Source organism: Oncorhynchus nerka, linkage group LG28 (genome assembly GCF_034236695.1).
Source record: "Oncorhynchus nerka isolate Pitt River linkage group LG28, Oner_Uvic_2.0, whole genome shotgun sequence".
Classification (NCBI taxonomy): Eukaryota; Metazoa; Chordata; class Actinopteri; order Salmoniformes; family Salmonidae; genus Oncorhynchus; species Oncorhynchus nerka.
Genome location: NC_088423.1, coordinates 84,922,324 through 84,940,034, shown reverse-complemented (window position 1 = coordinate 84,940,034; position 17,711 = coordinate 84,922,324). Strand labels below are relative to the sequence as shown.

The 17,711-nt window shown below is 41.7% G+C and overlaps 1 protein-coding gene across 4 annotated transcripts; it reads left to right on the top strand.

Moving 5' to 3' along the window:
- The first annotated feature begins 2,917 nt into the window (after positions 1 to 2,917).
- LOC115113795 (WD repeat-containing protein 76-like) lies at positions 2,918 to 12,231 on the top strand. 4 transcript variants are annotated; one of them, XM_029641788.2, is made up of 16 exons: positions 2,918 to 3,087; positions 5,512 to 5,652; positions 5,814 to 5,882; positions 6,838 to 6,930; positions 7,037 to 7,092; positions 7,376 to 7,496; positions 7,682 to 7,783; positions 8,015 to 8,055; positions 8,221 to 8,377; positions 8,735 to 8,893; positions 9,073 to 9,188; positions 9,301 to 9,399; positions 9,651 to 9,803; positions 9,990 to 10,043; positions 11,339 to 11,447; positions 11,678 to 12,231. In XM_029641788.2, exons 1-16 carry the CDS (start codon positions 3,025 to 3,027, stop codon positions 11,819 to 11,821), a joined length of 1,677 nt encoding a protein of 558 aa, XP_029497648.1. In that variant the 5' UTR covers positions 2,918 to 3,024; the 3' UTR covers positions 11,822 to 12,231. The 4 variants fall into 4 exon arrangements, with proteins under 4 accessions (XP_029497648.1, XP_029497652.1, XP_029497650.1 ...); XM_029641790.2 differs by lacking the exon at positions 2,918 to 3,087 and adding an exon at positions 4,075 to 4,180; XM_029641791.2 differs by lacking the exon at positions 2,918 to 3,087 and adding an exon at positions 4,916 to 5,156.
- Positions 12,232 to 17,711: the final 5,480 nt, after the last annotated feature.

The window sequence follows — 17,711 nt, the reverse complement described above, 5'->3', positions numbered from 1 at the left end:
GGATGCTTTTCCTTCACTCTGTGGTCCAACTCATCCCAAACCATCTCAATTGGGTTGATGTCAGGTGATTGTGGAGGCCAGGTCATCTGATGCAGCACTCCATCACTCTCCTTCTTGGTCAAATAGCCCTTACACAGCCTGGAGGTGTGTTTTGGGTCATTGTCCTGTTGAAAAACAAATTCCCACTAAGCGCAAACCAGATGAGATGGCGTATCGCTGCAGAATGCTGTGGTAGCCATGCTGGTTAAGTGTGCATTGAATTAAAAATAAATCACACAATGTCACCAGCAAAGCACCCCTACACCATCACACCTCATCCTCCATGCTTCACAGTGGGAACCACACATGGGGAGATCATCCATTCACCTACCCTGCGTCTCACAAAGACACGGCGGTTAGAACCAAAAATCTTCAATTTGGACTTGTCAAACCAAAGGACAGATTTCCACCAGTCTAATGTCCATTGCTCGTGTTTCTTGGCCCAAGCAAGTCTCTTCTTATTGATGTACTTTAGTAGTGATTTCTTTGCAGCAGTTCGACCATGAAGGCCTGATTCACGCGGTCTCCTCTGAACAGTTGATGTTGAGATGTGTCTGTTACTTGAACTCTGTGAAGCATTTATTTACTTGGGCTGCAATCTGAGGTGCAGTTAATTGCCGATTTCTGAGGCTGGTAACTAATGAACTTATCCTCTGCAGCAGAAGTAACTGGGTCTTCCTTTCCTGTGGCAGTCCTCGTGAGAGCCAGTTTCATCATAGTGCTTGATGGTTTTTGCAACTGCACTTTCAAGGTTGACTGACCTTCATGTTTTAAAGTAATGATGGTCTGTTGTTTCTCTTTGCTTATTTGAGCTGTTCTTGCCATAATATGGACTTGCTCTTTTTCCAAACAGGGCTTTCTTCTGTATAACACCCATACCTTGTCACAACACAACTGATTGGTTCAAATGCATTAAGAAGGAAAGAAATTCCACAAATGAACTTTTAAGAAGGCATACCTATTAATTGAAAGGCATTGCAGGTGACTACCTTATGAAGCTGGTTGAGAGAATGCCAAGAGTGCAAAAGGTGGCTACTTTGAAGAATCTCAAATATAAAATATATTTTGATTTGTTTAACACTATTTGGGTTACTACATGATTCCTTCTGTAATACACTGCTCAAAAAAATAAAGGGAACACTTAAACAACAAAATGTAACTCCAAGTCAATCACACTTCTGTGAAATTAAACTGTCCACTTAGGAAGCAACACTGATTGACAATAAATGTCACATGCTGTTGTGCAAATGGAATAGACAACAGGTGGAAATTATAGGCAATTAGCAAGACACCCCCAATAAAGGAGTGGTTCTGCAGGTGGTGACCACAGACCACTTCTCAGTTCCTATGCTTCCTGGCTGATCTTTTGGTCACTTTTGAATGCTACCGGTGCTTTCACTCTAGTGGTAGCATGAGACGGAGTCTACAACCCACACAAGTGGCTCAGGTAGTGCAGCTCATCCAGGATGGCACATCAATGCGAGCTGTGGATAGAAGGTTTGCTGTGTCTGTCAGCGTAGTGTCCAGAGCATGGAGGCGCTACCAGGAGACAGGCCAGTACATCAGGAGACGTGGAGGAGGCCGTAGGAGGGCAACAACCCAGCAGCAGGATCGCTACCTCCGCCTTTGTGCAAGGAGGAGCAGGAGTAGCACTGCCAGAGCCCTGCAAAATGACCTCCAGCAGGCCACAAATGTGCACGTGTCTGCTCAAACGGTCAGAAACAGACTCCATGAGGGTGGTATGAGGGCCCGACGTCCACAGGTGGGGGTTGTGCTTACAGCCCAAGACCGTGCAGGACGTTTGGCATTTGCAAGAGAACACCAAGATTGGCAAATTCGCCACTGGCGCCCTATGCTCTTCACAGATGAAAGCAGGTTCACACTGAGCACATGTGACAGACGTGACAGAGTCTGGAGACGCCGTGGAGAACGTTCTGCTGACTGCAACATCCTCCAGCATGACCGGTTTGGCGGTGGGTCAGTCATGGTGTGGGGTGGCATTTCTTTGGGGGGCCGCACAGCCCTCCATGTGCTCGCCAGAGGTAGCCTGACTGCCATTAGGTACCGAGATGAGATCCTCAGACCCCTTGTGAGACCATATGCTGGTGCGGTTGGCCCTGGGTTCCACCTAATGCAAGACAATGCTAGACCTGATGTGGCTGGAGTGTGTCAGCAGTTCCTGCAAGAGGAAGGCATTGATGCTATGGACTGGCCCGCCTGTTCCCCAGACCTGAATACAATTGAGCACATCTGGGACATCATGTCTCACTCCATCCACCAACGCCACCATTTGCACCACAGACTGTCCAGGAGTTGGCGGATGCTTTAGTCCAGGTCTGGGAGGAGATCCCTCAGGAGACCATCCGCCACCTCATCAGGAGCATGCCCAGGCGTTGTAGGGAGGTCATACAGGCACGTGGAGGCCACACACACTACTGAGCCTCATTTTGACTTGTTTTAAGGACATTACATCAAAGTTGGATCAGCCTGTAGTGTGGTTTTCCACTTTAATTTTGAGTGTGACTCCAAATCCAGAGCTCCATGGGTTGATAAATTTGATTTCCATTGATAATTTTTGTGTGATTTTGTTGTCAGCACATTCAACTATGTAAAGCAAAAAGTATTTAATAATTATTGTTCCCTTTTTTTGAGCAGTGTATATATATATATATATATATATATATATTCCTAAGAGCTATACCCCCAAAGCCATTGGCACATGAAAAGCTAAATTATATTGATCTCTGGTTAATTTTTTATAAACAAATGTGCTCCAAGCATGTCTGTTCTGTTATAAAATAATATATAGTAACCAATCAGCTGCTGTGAATTATCTTGCGCAACAAAGGGGAGGGGTTTGTTACAAAACACCATCGTGGCGGGAAAGGGTTTTTCCTGTGGTGCAGGATACATCAACTAGATTGTTCAAGAAAACACAGCCTTTCGGACATAGCTTGCAAGCTAAATATCTGCGACTCGATTTGCATGATGGTTTCGGAAGAACCAAATCTTCCGAACACGTTTGTGAAATTGTACTACATGTTGCAGGTAAGATTAAGGACCATCGCTTAGAACTATCAATGAAATATTGCTAGTGAGTCACAAGTTGTTTCCATTAACTTGTCCAGTGATATTTTGTTGTTGTTGTCAAACATTTAGAGTTCGTGTAGAAAATAGTTGCGACAATTGCCTGCTGGGGTGTCGACTAAAACAGCAGGACGTAATGACGTCACGTGTGTCGAATAAAAATGTAGTTTTTGAAGCGTTTCCATTGCCCATTTAGGCAAATTGCGCAGACAGCCTGTATGCCCTCCCATCTAGCTGTTTCATGTAGCCAGTGGTGTAAAAAGTACTCAATTGTCATACTTGAGTAAAAGCAAAGATACCTTAATAGAAAATGACCCAAGTGAAAGTATTTGGCTTTACATATACTTTAAGTGTCAAAAGTAAATGTAATTGCTAAGATGTACTTAAGTATAAATAGTAAATGTATAAATATTTTCTACTTCAACCTTTTGACGATACCCAAGGGCACACTAACACAATTTACAAACGTAGCATGTGTGTTCAGCGAGTCTGCCAGACCAGAGTGGATGACCAGGGATGTTCACTTGATAAGTGAATTGGACCATTTTCCTGTCAAGATGTAACGAGTACTTTTGGGTGTCAGGGAAAATGTATGGAGTAAAAAGTACACTTTTTCTTTAGGATTGTAGTTAAGTAAAAGTTGCCAAAAATACAAATAGTGAAGTACAGATACCCCAAACTACTTTAAATTTATTTTTACTTAAGTACTTTACACAACTGCAGGTAGCCCGCAAAAACCAGCATGGATAGAATGCAATAATTGACTAATATTTGCTATATTCTAATACATATAGTTTTTGAAGCGTTCATATCGGCAAGGAAAAAAATAATAATACAAAAGTTAAACTACAACACACCTTCAAAGGGTTAGTGTTCCCACACAGCCACATGTCCATGTTACATCACTTATTTATGGCAGACACAGGTGGCCACCTGTTCTAATTAACTATCTAGTGTTCGGTGAACACCTGTGTTTAAGCTTAACTGGGGAAGACGTGTAGTTTGTCTACTAGAGGCACACAGCTTGTGGAAAGCACCAAACTGCTACAGTAAGGTGTGTATTTTTCTTGAAAGACGCTTTCTTACTTCATGAAAGATAAGGGGCATATCAGCAAATGTTCCGAAACCCGTTTTGAGCGAAGATTATTGAAGTTTCTAAACATTAAAACATAACATCAGAATTGTAGTTCGGATGTAGCCAACTGAAAACACTACACAATGAGAAGGGTTTGCAAGAGACGCTAACGTTAGTTAGTGACAAGCAACCATAACTTAATTGTAAAAACATTGGGTTAGTTATGCATGGACTGGTGCCCTGGGTGTGTGGAGATCAATGAAATGGTAGGTTGCAATAACTGTACCATAACCACTAAAACGAGACCTAGGACCAGCATGCTTGTCTTCGCTGACTAGCGCCAAAGATGATCTATCGTAAACTATTTGGGTTTCCACTAGATAGCACAGTCAGAATTGGCAATATCGTAAAAATGTATGAAAATAAGTATTCGCTTTTTGTTATTATTGTAAGGTTAGCATTGCTGCTAATGTTAGGTTTAAAATATTTTTTTAAAGGTCGACTTTGGGCACGAAAAACCCATCTACCTGCCCAGTACTCAATTTGTAACAGAAATGGGGTTTGCCTTTGGTGGTTCATCGATGTCATGTGCGCAGCGACCGTAGCTAGTTCGTTAGCTATGCTAGCCAGTGCAGTTAGCCAGTAACTCAGTATTTGTTTACGTCATTTCACATCCATTTGTTTTTGGACGTAAACTGTAGAGATCGATAAAAAAAAGAGCACTTCTGTAGCCGAATACGTTATTCATGTGTTTTGTTTTTAAGCATTAAATGACCTGAAATGATGGTGAATTGACCTTTATGACTTTGTGGCTGAAGTATCTACTGACGACCGTCTATTCGCCCATCCGTGGTTTCCACTAGCTTCTTTAGCCACAAAGTTAGATTCCTGTCAGATTCCACAGCCACAGTCAACATTGGCTACAAAAGAATTTGCTTCCGGTCATCATTTTAAGGTTAGGTATGAGGTTAGCAGTCCATGGTTAAGGTTAGGTTTAAAATCAAATTTTAAGAAGATAAATTGTAGAATTGGGCGGATATTATAACTTTGTGGTTATAGAAGTTAGTGATGCCCCATCTTCGTCTCTGCTAGCGCTCATGCGAGATATGTTTCCGGCTTCTGAGATGACTTTTTATGCATTCACATTACTGTAGTATTGTAAATTCCCCGTCCATGTGTACCTGAAGTTTCCTTGGGCACCTAACTAGCATTCTTTCCCTGACCTCCAGCATTGTCGGAGCTAGCTAGCAATCTTATAAACCTGTTTAAGTCATTACCAAATTGAAATGCTTCCCAACATTTAATTGCAGGAAATGAAGCCAGCGAACACCGAGAGTGGTGTCCCTGTACTCCATTCAGCAAAAGAGGTGTGCAAACCCAAGAAATTAACCCCAGATGAGGTACTGGTACCAAATCCCAGCTTCAAAGAAAATCAAGGAATGAAAAGAAAGGTAAGTGTGTCCACCCATATGATGACCACAGATCCATGATGCAATTCCAAAGTGCAAGTTCAGTGAATGTATGCATGCATGATCGTTTGTCTCAATTGTGTGTATAATGGGCTATAACTGGGCAATGCTAGTACTTTACAATTAAATGCAATTTGTCTCAGAGAAAAGCACTTCCTTTGAAAGTGGAAGGAAGAATTGAAAAAGTCAAAGATGAGAAGGAAGACAAGGATGTAAGTGTTCATCACACACACAGTATTTAGGCCAAATAACCTAGGTGTCATGTTTCATTAGGCATCAAACGGAAGAGAACTGATTGAGGTAGTCTCTCCCTGTTTCAATATTATACAATGTCCAATGAAAAATGCTTGTTTTTCTTTTCTGTTGCAAAACGTTTGCTATGGCGTATGTGTAGAGGACATGAGTCGGTCATGGTTGCTCAAGGTCACGTGATGGGTAGCCCCTCCCTGCGAGTTCAAAATCTATTTCAGCCTTCAGGCCAATGGGGGATTTCTTCTTGGTCTAACGGCTCTTATCCCCAACGGGGGGCCCGATCTGTCGTGGGGCAGGAGATCAAAGGGGGTGACTGTAGTGGACTTGACTCGGTCATGGTTGCTCATGGTCACATGATAGGTAGCCCCACCTGCGACTTCAAAATCAGTCGGTTCTAGTGCCAATAGAGAATTTCCTCTTGGTCTAATGGTCAAGACGTTGGTTTCTCCCGTGGTAGACCCAGGTTCATATGTTACATTTGGACTAATGCAGAGGTTTTCAAACATCTCCTCGGCGACCCCCAGGTATTCCACGTATTTGAACTATTCCTGGACTAGCACACCCGGTTCAACTTGTAAACAAATGATCAAGCCAATGGTCATGTACCCCTGCTCAGATGTTGCATGCATCAACCAATGGTTGTGTGCCACGTCATCGACTGCCGTCGGACACCAGATAGCTATAACAACATTACGTTGTTAGGTGATATGTAAAATACCGATCCAAGTGTTGTGGCATACATCATCAACATCTGAGCAGAGGACACAACCCTTGTTTAGGCGACCAGGTGAGCTAGTTCAGTGCTATAACAATACTGTGAAACGTCTGTGGATCCAAGAGGAGACATTTGAAAACTGCACGAATGAATACAATCCTGTTGGTGATCTCACTTTACTCTTTGTTTTTACATTTCAGATACAACCTGGAAGTCTATCGATATATGAATTGGAACGGTTGGAAAATATCAGACAAAACCAAGTGTTCCTGTCCTCCATAAAACTGCTTGAGGTTAGTTTGTTGAAGAACAGAGTTTAAGTGGTATCTACTTATGCATATTTTACTGAAACTCCTTGTGTGGTGAAATGAATAACATATATTATTGTTTCCTCAATAGGCCAAGCAGGATTTGAAACCAGAAAAAACACAGCGAGGTCTCAAGAGACAGAACAAGTAATGACAGATTCAACATCTGTACCAATGACTGAAAATATTTACTTCAATGTTTCCTGTGTACCATGTATGTGCTTACATTGGTCAGTCGAATTAGGTCTCAGTACAAAGTGAATGAGCTTCCGTTATACATACTCAATCCCTTTAGGACATAAGGCCCATATGAGCTTCTGTAACGTATGGCATACAGAATGTATTTATTATGGCCAGCTTGGATAGAGAATGTCAGTGTGACTCGTTTCTGTTTCTAACACAATGTAACTAATGTCTTGGCTCACTACAGTAAGGTAGCCTGGACAGAGGTACTGCCTCCTCGCACCAAGTCCTTGAGAATCCAGAAGAAGGAAGCAGAGCGACTCCCCCTGCCCCCGGAACCACACAGGATTTATTATGAAGTCGAACGAGTAAGTGACTGATCAATAGCAAAATGCGACGTGAGTAACTGACCATAGGATATGCTCTTATGTTAAGAAATTGTACTTAACTACACAGAAAAGCCTACTTCTCACATTTGTTCCATTTTAATCTTGAAACAATAGTTTATTTCTCATGATAATGGTTTGTTTATGTTGATGTGTATTTACTAAAGATTGAACGTGCCAGGAAGCCAGAGGGTCCCATTAGTATGGAGCCAATCAACATGGAGGAGGATAGTTCACTGCCACCTGAACTTCTCAAGCTGTGGACAGAGGTTGCACATTTGTTCACCATTACCTACTTTTCTCTAGCACGGTCCCAGATCTGTTTGTGTGATCTAGCCAACTCATTTGGCATGAAAATGACCATAACTTAAATGTAAATGTAAATAACATTTGGCAAGACCGCACAAACAGATCTGGGACCAGGCTAACTCCTCAGTCCTATGTTCAGCATAACTGTTTGCAGCTTTGCTGTTCTTTTACAGTTTCATTTTATTACACAGGATTTAATCAAAGACGAAAAGGAGGAGTTGGGTCTTGGAGAGTGAGTTTCATTTTGAATGTTAAGGAATTTGGCCTTTTTTCTGAACGTTCTGTGACAAATGTACATATTTGTAGTATTTGATGGACATCCTGTATTGATTTAAATGTATAGATGTGTAAAACCCTAACCTGTGTCAGGCTGACATTACATTGGGTACGTTTCCAGGTACCGTAGTACTCTGAAGAGCATGGAGCTGAGTGAGATTGGAGGAGTAGCTAAGGTGGTGAAGAGTCATATCTTCTCTGTTGCCTTCCACCCGTGTAGCAGTCGTCTGCTCATGGCTGCTGGGGACAAGTTGGGTGGAGTGGGGCTGTGGAACCTCGTGAGTACATACAGTGAAACTGGATGCCGTAGAGTTAATGTGTGACTGGGCTTATTTGGTTTTTGATGTTCTTTCAGGAATCTGGTATGGGTGATGCCGTGCTGCCGTTTGTTGTTTCCTCAGGACTCTTGCTGTGTTCAAAACAACTGGAAACTCAGGAAAAAAATAAAAGTCCAAATCATGACATCAGTGATCTTCAGGTCGGAGCTCGAGAAAGAGGCCCGAGTTGGATGACCGTTCAAATCAACAACAAAAAAATCAGTCTGATCAGTTGTTTTGAACGCGCTGAAGTCGGAGGTTTCCGAGTTCCAAGTTGTTGTGAATACGACAACGGTGTGCTGCTGTTTGTTTCCTCAGGACTCTGATATGGGGGATGAGGGCGTGCTGCTATTTGAGCCACACGTCCAGCCGGTGGCCTGCATGGCCTTCTCCAGGTCACATCCTACAGACCTGTTGACCCTCAGCTACGACGGGACGCTACGGAGCACAGATGTGGAGAAAGCCGTTTTTGATGAGGTACCATGCATAATACAGTGATGATAATATATGGCATTTAGCAAGCTTTTCCAAAGCAACATAAAACGGTGAGTGCATGTATTTTCATATGTGACCCCAGTGGGAATTGAACACACATATCAGACTTTAGATTGCCTGTTTGGTCTTTGTTATGTTATCTCTGTCCTTTCTCCAACTAGGTGTATCGGATCAAGGATGGCTTGAGAACCTTTGACTTCCTGTCACATGACTGTTCGACGCTGGTCACCGGGGACTGGTACGGCGACGTTGCCATCGTTGACAGGCGGACTCCAGGGTAAAGTAACATCATTTTGATTTGCTCTCTGTACAAGGACTGGCGATTGTGTTATAAGTCAAAAGCTTATTGCTAATGCCTTATTAATGTTTGTCTGTCTCGTTTTACTCAGAACCTCTCATGAGTCCCTCCATAGCCTGGATACCAAGACTGTTCGCTGTGTTCACGTCCACCCTGTTCAGAAGCAGTACATCATGGTGGCTGAGAACAGGTACAAAATGGGAATCAGTGCTTTGATGTGCAATATGTCAGCCAAACAGGTCGACCAATGTCATTATAGCAAGTAATCTCTATACAAGCCTTGAGACAATCCTATGGTTTAATAAGTTGATTGATGTATTTTGTCAAGTTTGCAAAATTATTACTTATAGTGTAGTCCCATTAAGGAAATCCACTTTCTATTTCATTGATCTTTTATGTTGCTTAAACTGATATAGATTTTTTTTGTGGATTTTTTTCTAGTATTGTGAGCATTTACGATGCTCGATGTTTGAAGGCGTCGTCGAGAGAGCCAGTCTCCCAGCTCTATGGTCACTCAAAGAGCATCTCAAGTGCCTACTTCTCTCCTGGCACTGGCAACAGAGTAGTGACCACCTGCCTAGACAACAACATCAGGTGAGTCTGCATGCCACCGTAAGATGTTAGTACATTCAAATATGTAAAGAGATGAAGAAAAATGACTGAAGTTCAAATAAATAATTTGCTTACGTGCTACGATAAGTGTTTTAAAAGTTGCACTAAGCTATTGTCCAATACTTGAAACCTGAAATGTTTATCAATTAAATGTACTTTGTTTTTCAGGATTTACGACACCTCGGAACTAACCTCCAGAGCTCCGCTACTGACCTCCATCCAGTAAATTCATTATACTATCACATTTAGAAAGCTCCGCTACTGACCTCCATCCAGTAAATTCATTATACTATCACATTTAGAAAGCTCCGCTACTGACCTCCATCCAGTAAATTCATTATACTATCACATTTAGAAAGCTCCGCTACTGACCTCCATCCAGTAAATTCATTATACTATCACATTTAGAAAGCTCCGCTACTGACCCTCCATCCAGTAAATTCATTATACTATCACATTTAGAAAGCGAAACTGACCTCCATCCAGTAAATTCATTATACTATCACATTTAGAAAGCTCCGCTACTGACCTCCATCCATCATTATACTATCACATTTAGAAAGCTCCGCTACTGACCTCCATCCAGTAAATTCATTATACTATCACATTTAGAAAGCGAAACTGACCTCCATCCAGTAAATTCATTATACTATCACATTTAGAAAGCGAAACTGACCTCCATCCAGTAAATTCATTATACTATCACATTTAGAAAGCTCCGCTACTGACCTCCATCCAGTAAATTCATTATACTATCACATTTAGAAAGCTCCGCTACTGACCTCCATCCAGTAAATTCATTATACTATCACATTTAGAAAGCTCCGCTACTGACCCTCCATCCAGTAAATTCATTATACTATCACATTTAGAAAGCGAAACTGACCTCCATCCAGTAAATTCATTATACTATCACATTTAGAAAGCTCCGCTACTGACCTCCATCCATCATTATACTATCACATTTAGAAAGCTCCGCTACTGACCTCCATCCAGTAAATTCATTATACTATCACATTTAGAAAGCGAAACTGACCTCCATCCAGTAAATTCATTATACTATCACATTTAGAAAGCGAAACTGACCTCCATCCAGTAAATTCATTATACTATCACATTTAGAAAGCTCCGCTACTGACCTCCATCCAGTAAATTCATTATACTATCACATTTAGAAAGCTCCGCTACTGACCTCCATCCATCATTATACTATCACATTTAGAAAGCTCCGCTACTGACCTCCATCCAGTAAATTCATTATACTATCACATTTAGAAAGCGAAACTGACCAGGTCTCTCTTGAGAAAGTGTTTTTATCTTTACTGGCTAAATAAAGATTAAATAAGAAAACATTGGAAAGATCCTGCAACCTCTGTTGGCATTGGTTTACTCTCCAATGCCGGTGTTCTAGTATGTGTGTTTTATACCAATAGACATCAGCCAGCAAATCCAGAAGTATTTGTAATAGTGTCTTTGTGTAATGCGGATGAATCCATTTCCTTTGTCCCTCTTTGCAGACAGAAGTTGTACACAGGGCGCTGGCTGTCCAAGGTGCAGGCGATGTGGGACCCCAAGAGGGACGACTGCTTCGTTTTGGGCAGCATGCAGCGGCCTCACAGAGTCCAGGTATAAGCACTCCTTTGTTCCCACGTCTATCATCGAACCTCAACAACAATAAGTAAGATTTGAGGTCGTGTTACTATTCCCCTAACAGAATGTGTAAGGTCAGTGTACAAGTTATGGATTATGTGGCTATGCATGGTATGGGTAACGTTTCATATATGTTGTATACATGGGCACTGTGTCCAAGACAATTTTCTCCTCTGGGACAATAATGTATATTATTTTCTATCCAGGTGTTCCATGAGAGTGGGCAGCTCCAGCACTCCTTCCAGGACCCAGAGATGACCACCGTGCTCTCAGTCACAGCCTTCCACCCCACCAGGAACGCTCTACTGGGGGGCAACGCCTCCGGGCGGCTGTATGTCTTCACCGACTGAGATCAGGATGCCTGTATGTGTTCGCTGCCTGAGAGGAGAAACCTGGGCCATTGTTCACAAAACATCTGAGTAAGAGTCCTGATCTAGGATCAGGTACCCTCTTATTCATTTTGATCTGGAAGGCTAAACTGATCGTAGATCAGCGCTCCTACTCTAAAATGTTTAATGATACGGGCCCAGAACACATGCTTAGAATAGACCAAAATCAGTTGTTTTATGTTTTTTGCAAGCTACCTTTGCTATTGTTGTTTTCTATCAAATTATTGATGTTTTGTTAGTTTAAATAAAGTTGTATATTTAGCCGAAGTTGTGCTTTTCATGTAGTTTAGCTCTTTCATTGGCTGTATTGTACCCGCAGTGAATTTTGTGATTGATGGTTTTATTATTTCAATAAAAACTACCAGAATTCAGTGGCTACAGCCCTACAATCATTAAAATCATGGCTAAATACCAGTGTGTTGAAAAAGTGTCCCATATCAGGCAACTCACTCTTCTGTGCCTAGGCTAATTATTTTCTGCAGTTTTTCCTCAACACCAAAAATAACATTACAGTGTAGGCCTACCTTAGAAGTAAGCTATGTTATTAGACTAGTAGGTTTAATGAGAAGTGTTGTGTATGTTAGGCTGTGGGGGAAATTTCAGAAATTGTTTTCAAATTGATGAAGCAATCTTTGTTAATAATATGACCACCCTACCTTCAATTATTGGGCTTAAATTACTGTAATTATGTATCCTGTACTGGCTAATTTGCATTTTAATTACAGTTGTGCTTTGATTTGAATCATCTTTGTTTTACATCAGCCCTGAAAATGTCACACCAATTGAGCACCATCTTTAGATATTTGACAAAACTTGTTGAATTTAAGAATTAAAACAGGTGATTTGGTGCCGTTGTAGACTAAGAGTAACATTGACCTGTCCGTGGCCTTTTTAACCTTTCCGATCACTTAATGAGATCTCAGCAATGGTAAGGTCTGTGTTTCTGAGAAGCATCTCTATAATTTTATTTAAAATGGTCTGAGAAGAACAATGCATTGGCAGAGCAATTCAAGCCAAGTCAATATGCAGTGATAAGGGACCATTTGAAATTGACTGGGGTGGGGTGGTCCAAAATAGGGGAGGGTTGTGTTTAAAAGAAAATTGGCACATGGAAGGTTAGTTTATTTTTATTTATATACACTTCCGGTCAAAAGATTTAGAACACCTACTCATTCAAGGGTGTTTTATTTTTTACTATTTTCTACATTGTAGAACAATAGTGAATAGAACTATGAAATAACACATGGAATCATATAGTAACCAAAAGTGTTAAACAAATCTAAATATAGTTTATATTTTGAGATTATTCTAAAAAGCCACCCTTTGCCTTGACAGCTTTGCACACTCTTGGGGAGCGTTGCTGTACAGCTATTATCAGGTCTCTCCAGAGATGTTCAATCTGGTTTAAATCTGAGCTCTGGCTGGGCCACTCAAGGACATTCTGGGCCACTTCTCCCCAGTTTGAGGTCCTGAGTGCTCTGGAGCAGGTTTTCATCAAGAATCTCTGTACGTTGTCCCATTCGTCTTTGCCTCGATTCTGACTAATCTCCCAGTCCCTGTCGCTGAAAAACAACCCCACAGCATGATGCTGCCACCACCATGCTTCACCGTAGGGATGGTGCCAGGTTTCCTCCAGTTGTGACACTTGGCATTCAGGCCAAATAGTTAAATCTTGGTTTCATCAGACCAGATAATCTTGTTTCTCATGGTCTGAGAGTTTAGGTGCCTTTTGGCAAACTCCAAATCGGCTGTCATGTGCCTTTTACTGAGGAGTGGCTTCCGTCTGGTCACTCTACCATAAAGGCCTGATTGGTGGAGTGCTGCAGAGCTGGTTGTCCTTCTGGAAGTTTCTCCCATCTCCACAGAGGAACTCTGGAGCTCTGTCAGAGTGACCATTGGGTTCTTGGTCACCTCCCTGACCAATGCCCCTCTCCTCCAATTTCTCAGTTTGGCCGCATGGCCAGCTCTAGGAACAGTCTTGGTGGTTCCAAACTTCTTCAATTTAAGCATGATGGAGGCCACTGTGTTCTTAGGAACATTCAATGCTGCAGAGAAATTTTGGTACCCTTCCCCAGATCTGTGCCTTGACACAATCCTGTCTCTGAGCTCTACGGACAATTCCTTCGACCTTATTGCTTAGTTTTTGCTCTGACATGCACATGCTGTGGGACCTTATATAGACAGGTGTGTGTGTGCTTTTCCAAATCATGTCCAATCAATTGAATTTACCACAGGTAGACTCCAAGTTGTAGAAACATCTCAAGGATGATCAATGGAAACAGGATGCACCTGAGCTCAATTTCGAGTTTCATAGCAAAGGGTCTGAATACTTATGTGAAAAAGGTATTTCTGTTTTTTATTTTTAATACATTTGCAACATTTTCTAAAAACCTGTTTTCGCTTGTCATTATGTGCAGATAAGGGGGGGGGGATAATTGTAATCAATTTTAGAATAAAGGCTGTAACATAACAAAATGTGAAAAAGTGAAGGGGTCTGAATACTTTGGTCATGAACCTTCACTCCAGTCTGAGGTCCTGGATGCTCTGGAGCAGGTTTTCATCGATTATCTCTTTGTACTTTGCACTGTATATAGATCATTTACTTTTATACAATTTCATTAATTGTTGCAGTCGACAAGACTGAATTATGCAGAATGCACAGTTGTGTTACACTGAGACTCAGCAATATGACGTTGCGTTGTACAGCAGGATGAACGATAGATATTTCAGATGAGCGTAATTCAAGACGATTCCCTCACAGAGTATCAGCATGTGTTCCGGTAAACTTCACTGCTGCGGTGTGATAGCTACAGGACAACAATGGCAGAGAAGTTTAGCATTGCGCTTTGCACTCTAACTGGCTGACTACAGTGCTCACGTTGGGTGCGCTAGCGTTGAAAATTAAATGTAGAAATCTATATTATTCAAAAATTGCACCCACACTGCTCACACGCGCCAACGAGCATCTGCGTTGCCAAGGGCTTAAATAGAAGTCAGTTCTATTTGTGACGCAGATCGCGCTGCACGTCCTGCCTCTCCCATCTCCTCATTGGTTTATAGAAGCAGGTACCCACATGCCATATCCTTATTGGTTATACTCACGTGGGTGACTGAAGGATAAACGAAGTCAGTGGCGGTAATGCACCTAATTTATGAAAGTAGCCAATCGCAATCAATGAAGAGATGGCAAGTCGGTATCTGCTTCTACAAACCAATAAGGAGAGGCAGGACTTACAGCGTGATCTGCGTCAGAAATAGAACGGACTTCTATTTTAGCCCTTGGCAACGCAGACACTCGTTGGCACGCACGAGCAGTGGGTGCAATAATTGAATAACATAGATTTCTACATTTATTTTGCAACGCATGCAGTGTAGTCAGTCTGTAAGTTGTGGAAGTCAGCCCATACTGCTGTTTACTTGTGCATTGCTGACTCTACCATCAAGACATTATTTTACAAACACAACCCAAGATACTACACACACTTGAAAGGGTCTTGGCTTATAATCATTTCAGTTTAAAAGTCCCATTTAGTTAGAGTCTGATGGTAGGTAGCACATTTATTCATCATCATGAGCAAATCTTCTACTGTATGTTCAGAGCTGTTTACAGTTCACTCTTCTCACTGTTATTTATTTTATTCCACAGGATTCAATCGAAGAAGAAAAGGAGGAGTTGGATCTGAAAGAGTGAGTTTATTGCTTGCCATATTTTGTTACAGTTTTCTTCTGGTGAAAGAGAGGAGGACCAAAATGCAGCGTGGTTATCTTTATACATCTTTAATGAAAGATGAAAAATGAACAATATACAAAAACAAGAATCGTGAAAAAACAAAAACAGCCCTATTTTGTGCAACAAACACAGAGACAGGAACAATCACCCACAAAATACCCAAAGAATATGGCTTCCTAAATATGGTTCCCAATCAGAGACAACGATAAACACCTGCCTCTGATTGAGAACCACTCTAGGCAACCATAGACTTTCCTTTACTACTTAACTAAACACAATCCCATAAACTACAAAACCCCTAGACAAAACAAACCACATAAATCACCCATGTCACACCCTGGCCTAACCAAAATAATAAAGAGAACACAGACTACTAAGACCAGGGCGTGACATATTTGGACTTTTGCTTTACATTATGGAGGTTAGGCATTTGGCTGTGACAAACAGTGTTCTGTGACAAACTACATTATTGTATTAGTATTTAATGGACATCCTGTACTGATTTGAATATATAGATGTGTAAAACCCTAATGTGTGTCAGGCTGACATTACATTGGGTACGTTTCCAGGTACCGTAGTACTCTGAAGAGCATGGAGCTGAGTGAGATTGGAGGAGTAGCTAAGGTGGTGAAGAGTCGTATCTTCTCTGTTGCCTTCCACCCGTGTAGCAGTCGTCTGCTGATGGCTGCTGGGGACAAGTTGGGTGGAGTTGGGCTGTGGAACTTTGAGCGTACTCTCAGTATCTCACGCAGCCACACAGCTTTGTTTTTGTCAATTTCCAGGACTTTTTGGAGAGTAAAAATGTGTTTATTCAAAATCCTAACTTTAACCTTAACCCGAAGCCTTGTCAGGACATTCTGGTGACTTATCAGAACATTGTGGTCCTGATCCAGGCAGTATCACATTTGCCTATGATTGAGAGTCCCATAGGGTGGCGCATATTTGGCCCAGTGTCGTCTGGGTTTCGTCATTGGTTGTTTTTTTTATGTTGTATGTTTTATCTCCAAGACACTTTTGCTATTGATTTGTAAGTCAATAAAGTTATAGCTGAAGTTGCACTTTTCATGTAGTTTATTATTTTTTAGTACGGAGGCTGAGGCAGAAAAGTCATGTTATCATAATGTTGTCTAATGAGAGCCATACAAAACCCCCAAGTGAAGATCTAGTGCCAGTGTTTCACCTCTAGATGGAAGTGTTGTAATACATTCACAACAACTACACTGAAGTCATACTAGCTCTGGTTAAGGAAAGGGGGATGATACCTAGTTAGTTGTACAACTGAATGCCTTCAACTGAAATGTGTTTTCAGCATTTAACCCAACCCCTTTGAATCAGAGAGGTGCAGGGCGCTGCCTTAATCGACATCCAAGTCTTCGGCGCCCGGGGAACAGTGGGTTAACTGCCTTGCTCACGGGCAGAACGACAGATTTTTACCTTGTCATCTCGGGGATTCGATCCAACAACCTTTAGGTTACTGGCCCAATGCTGTAACCCTTAAGGCGTCCGCAAACAGGTTTGGTTTGCTCCTAGCAGAACTTGGCTAGGCGAAGCGAACGTCTGTGCTTGCACATTCCCTGAAGAAAAAATGTGTCAATATTACTGTTTGTCCCTCTTGAGCCACCGTAGCAACAACATAGCCAGGAAAATAGATGGATAGAGGAGACATCTTTATATCTGTGCCATCATAGTGTCTGTGCCAGCATGAGCTGCACCATTGAGGCTACAACCATAAAAATCCCCACCTAGTTGACTACTTTGACTATTTTTTAAATGCTGGAAGAGCTCAATGGCCCTTCACTGGTATACTATTATTTACAAAGCCACTTTGGGTTTACTAACATTTTATTTGGCCATTTTTATTGTTTAGAAATGTGGTGGGTACTCTCTTCATTCGCAGGACTTTATCCTGCTAACTGTTCCAAATGTCTGAACTGAATTTGGTAAAAGGGTTTTAATGTACTCTGCTCCATCGGCTTGGAACGCCTTACCAAATACTTTTAAACTGGAAGAACTTGTCCCGATTGGTGTTTTTAAATCACCGATGAAGGATTTTGAGACTGATTCCCTGACCTGGCAATGTTTTTAATTAATTTGCTGTTTTTGTTATACTCCTGTGAATTC

Bases quoted from the DNA above. Each gene is read 5' to 3' on its own strand.
- LOC115113795 (XM_029641788.2), top strand. From the start codon at position 3,025: ATGATGGTTTCGGAAGAACCAAATCTTCCGAACACGTTTGTGAAATTG. The intron at 9,400-9,650 runs GTACAAAATGGG...ATTTTTTTCTAG, and splicing joins ATCATGGTGGCTGAGAACAG to TATTGTGAGCATTTACGATG. The intron at 9,804-9,989 runs GTGAGTCTGCAT...TTTGTTTTTCAG, and splicing joins TGCCTAGACAACAACATCAG to GATTTACGACACCTCGGAAC.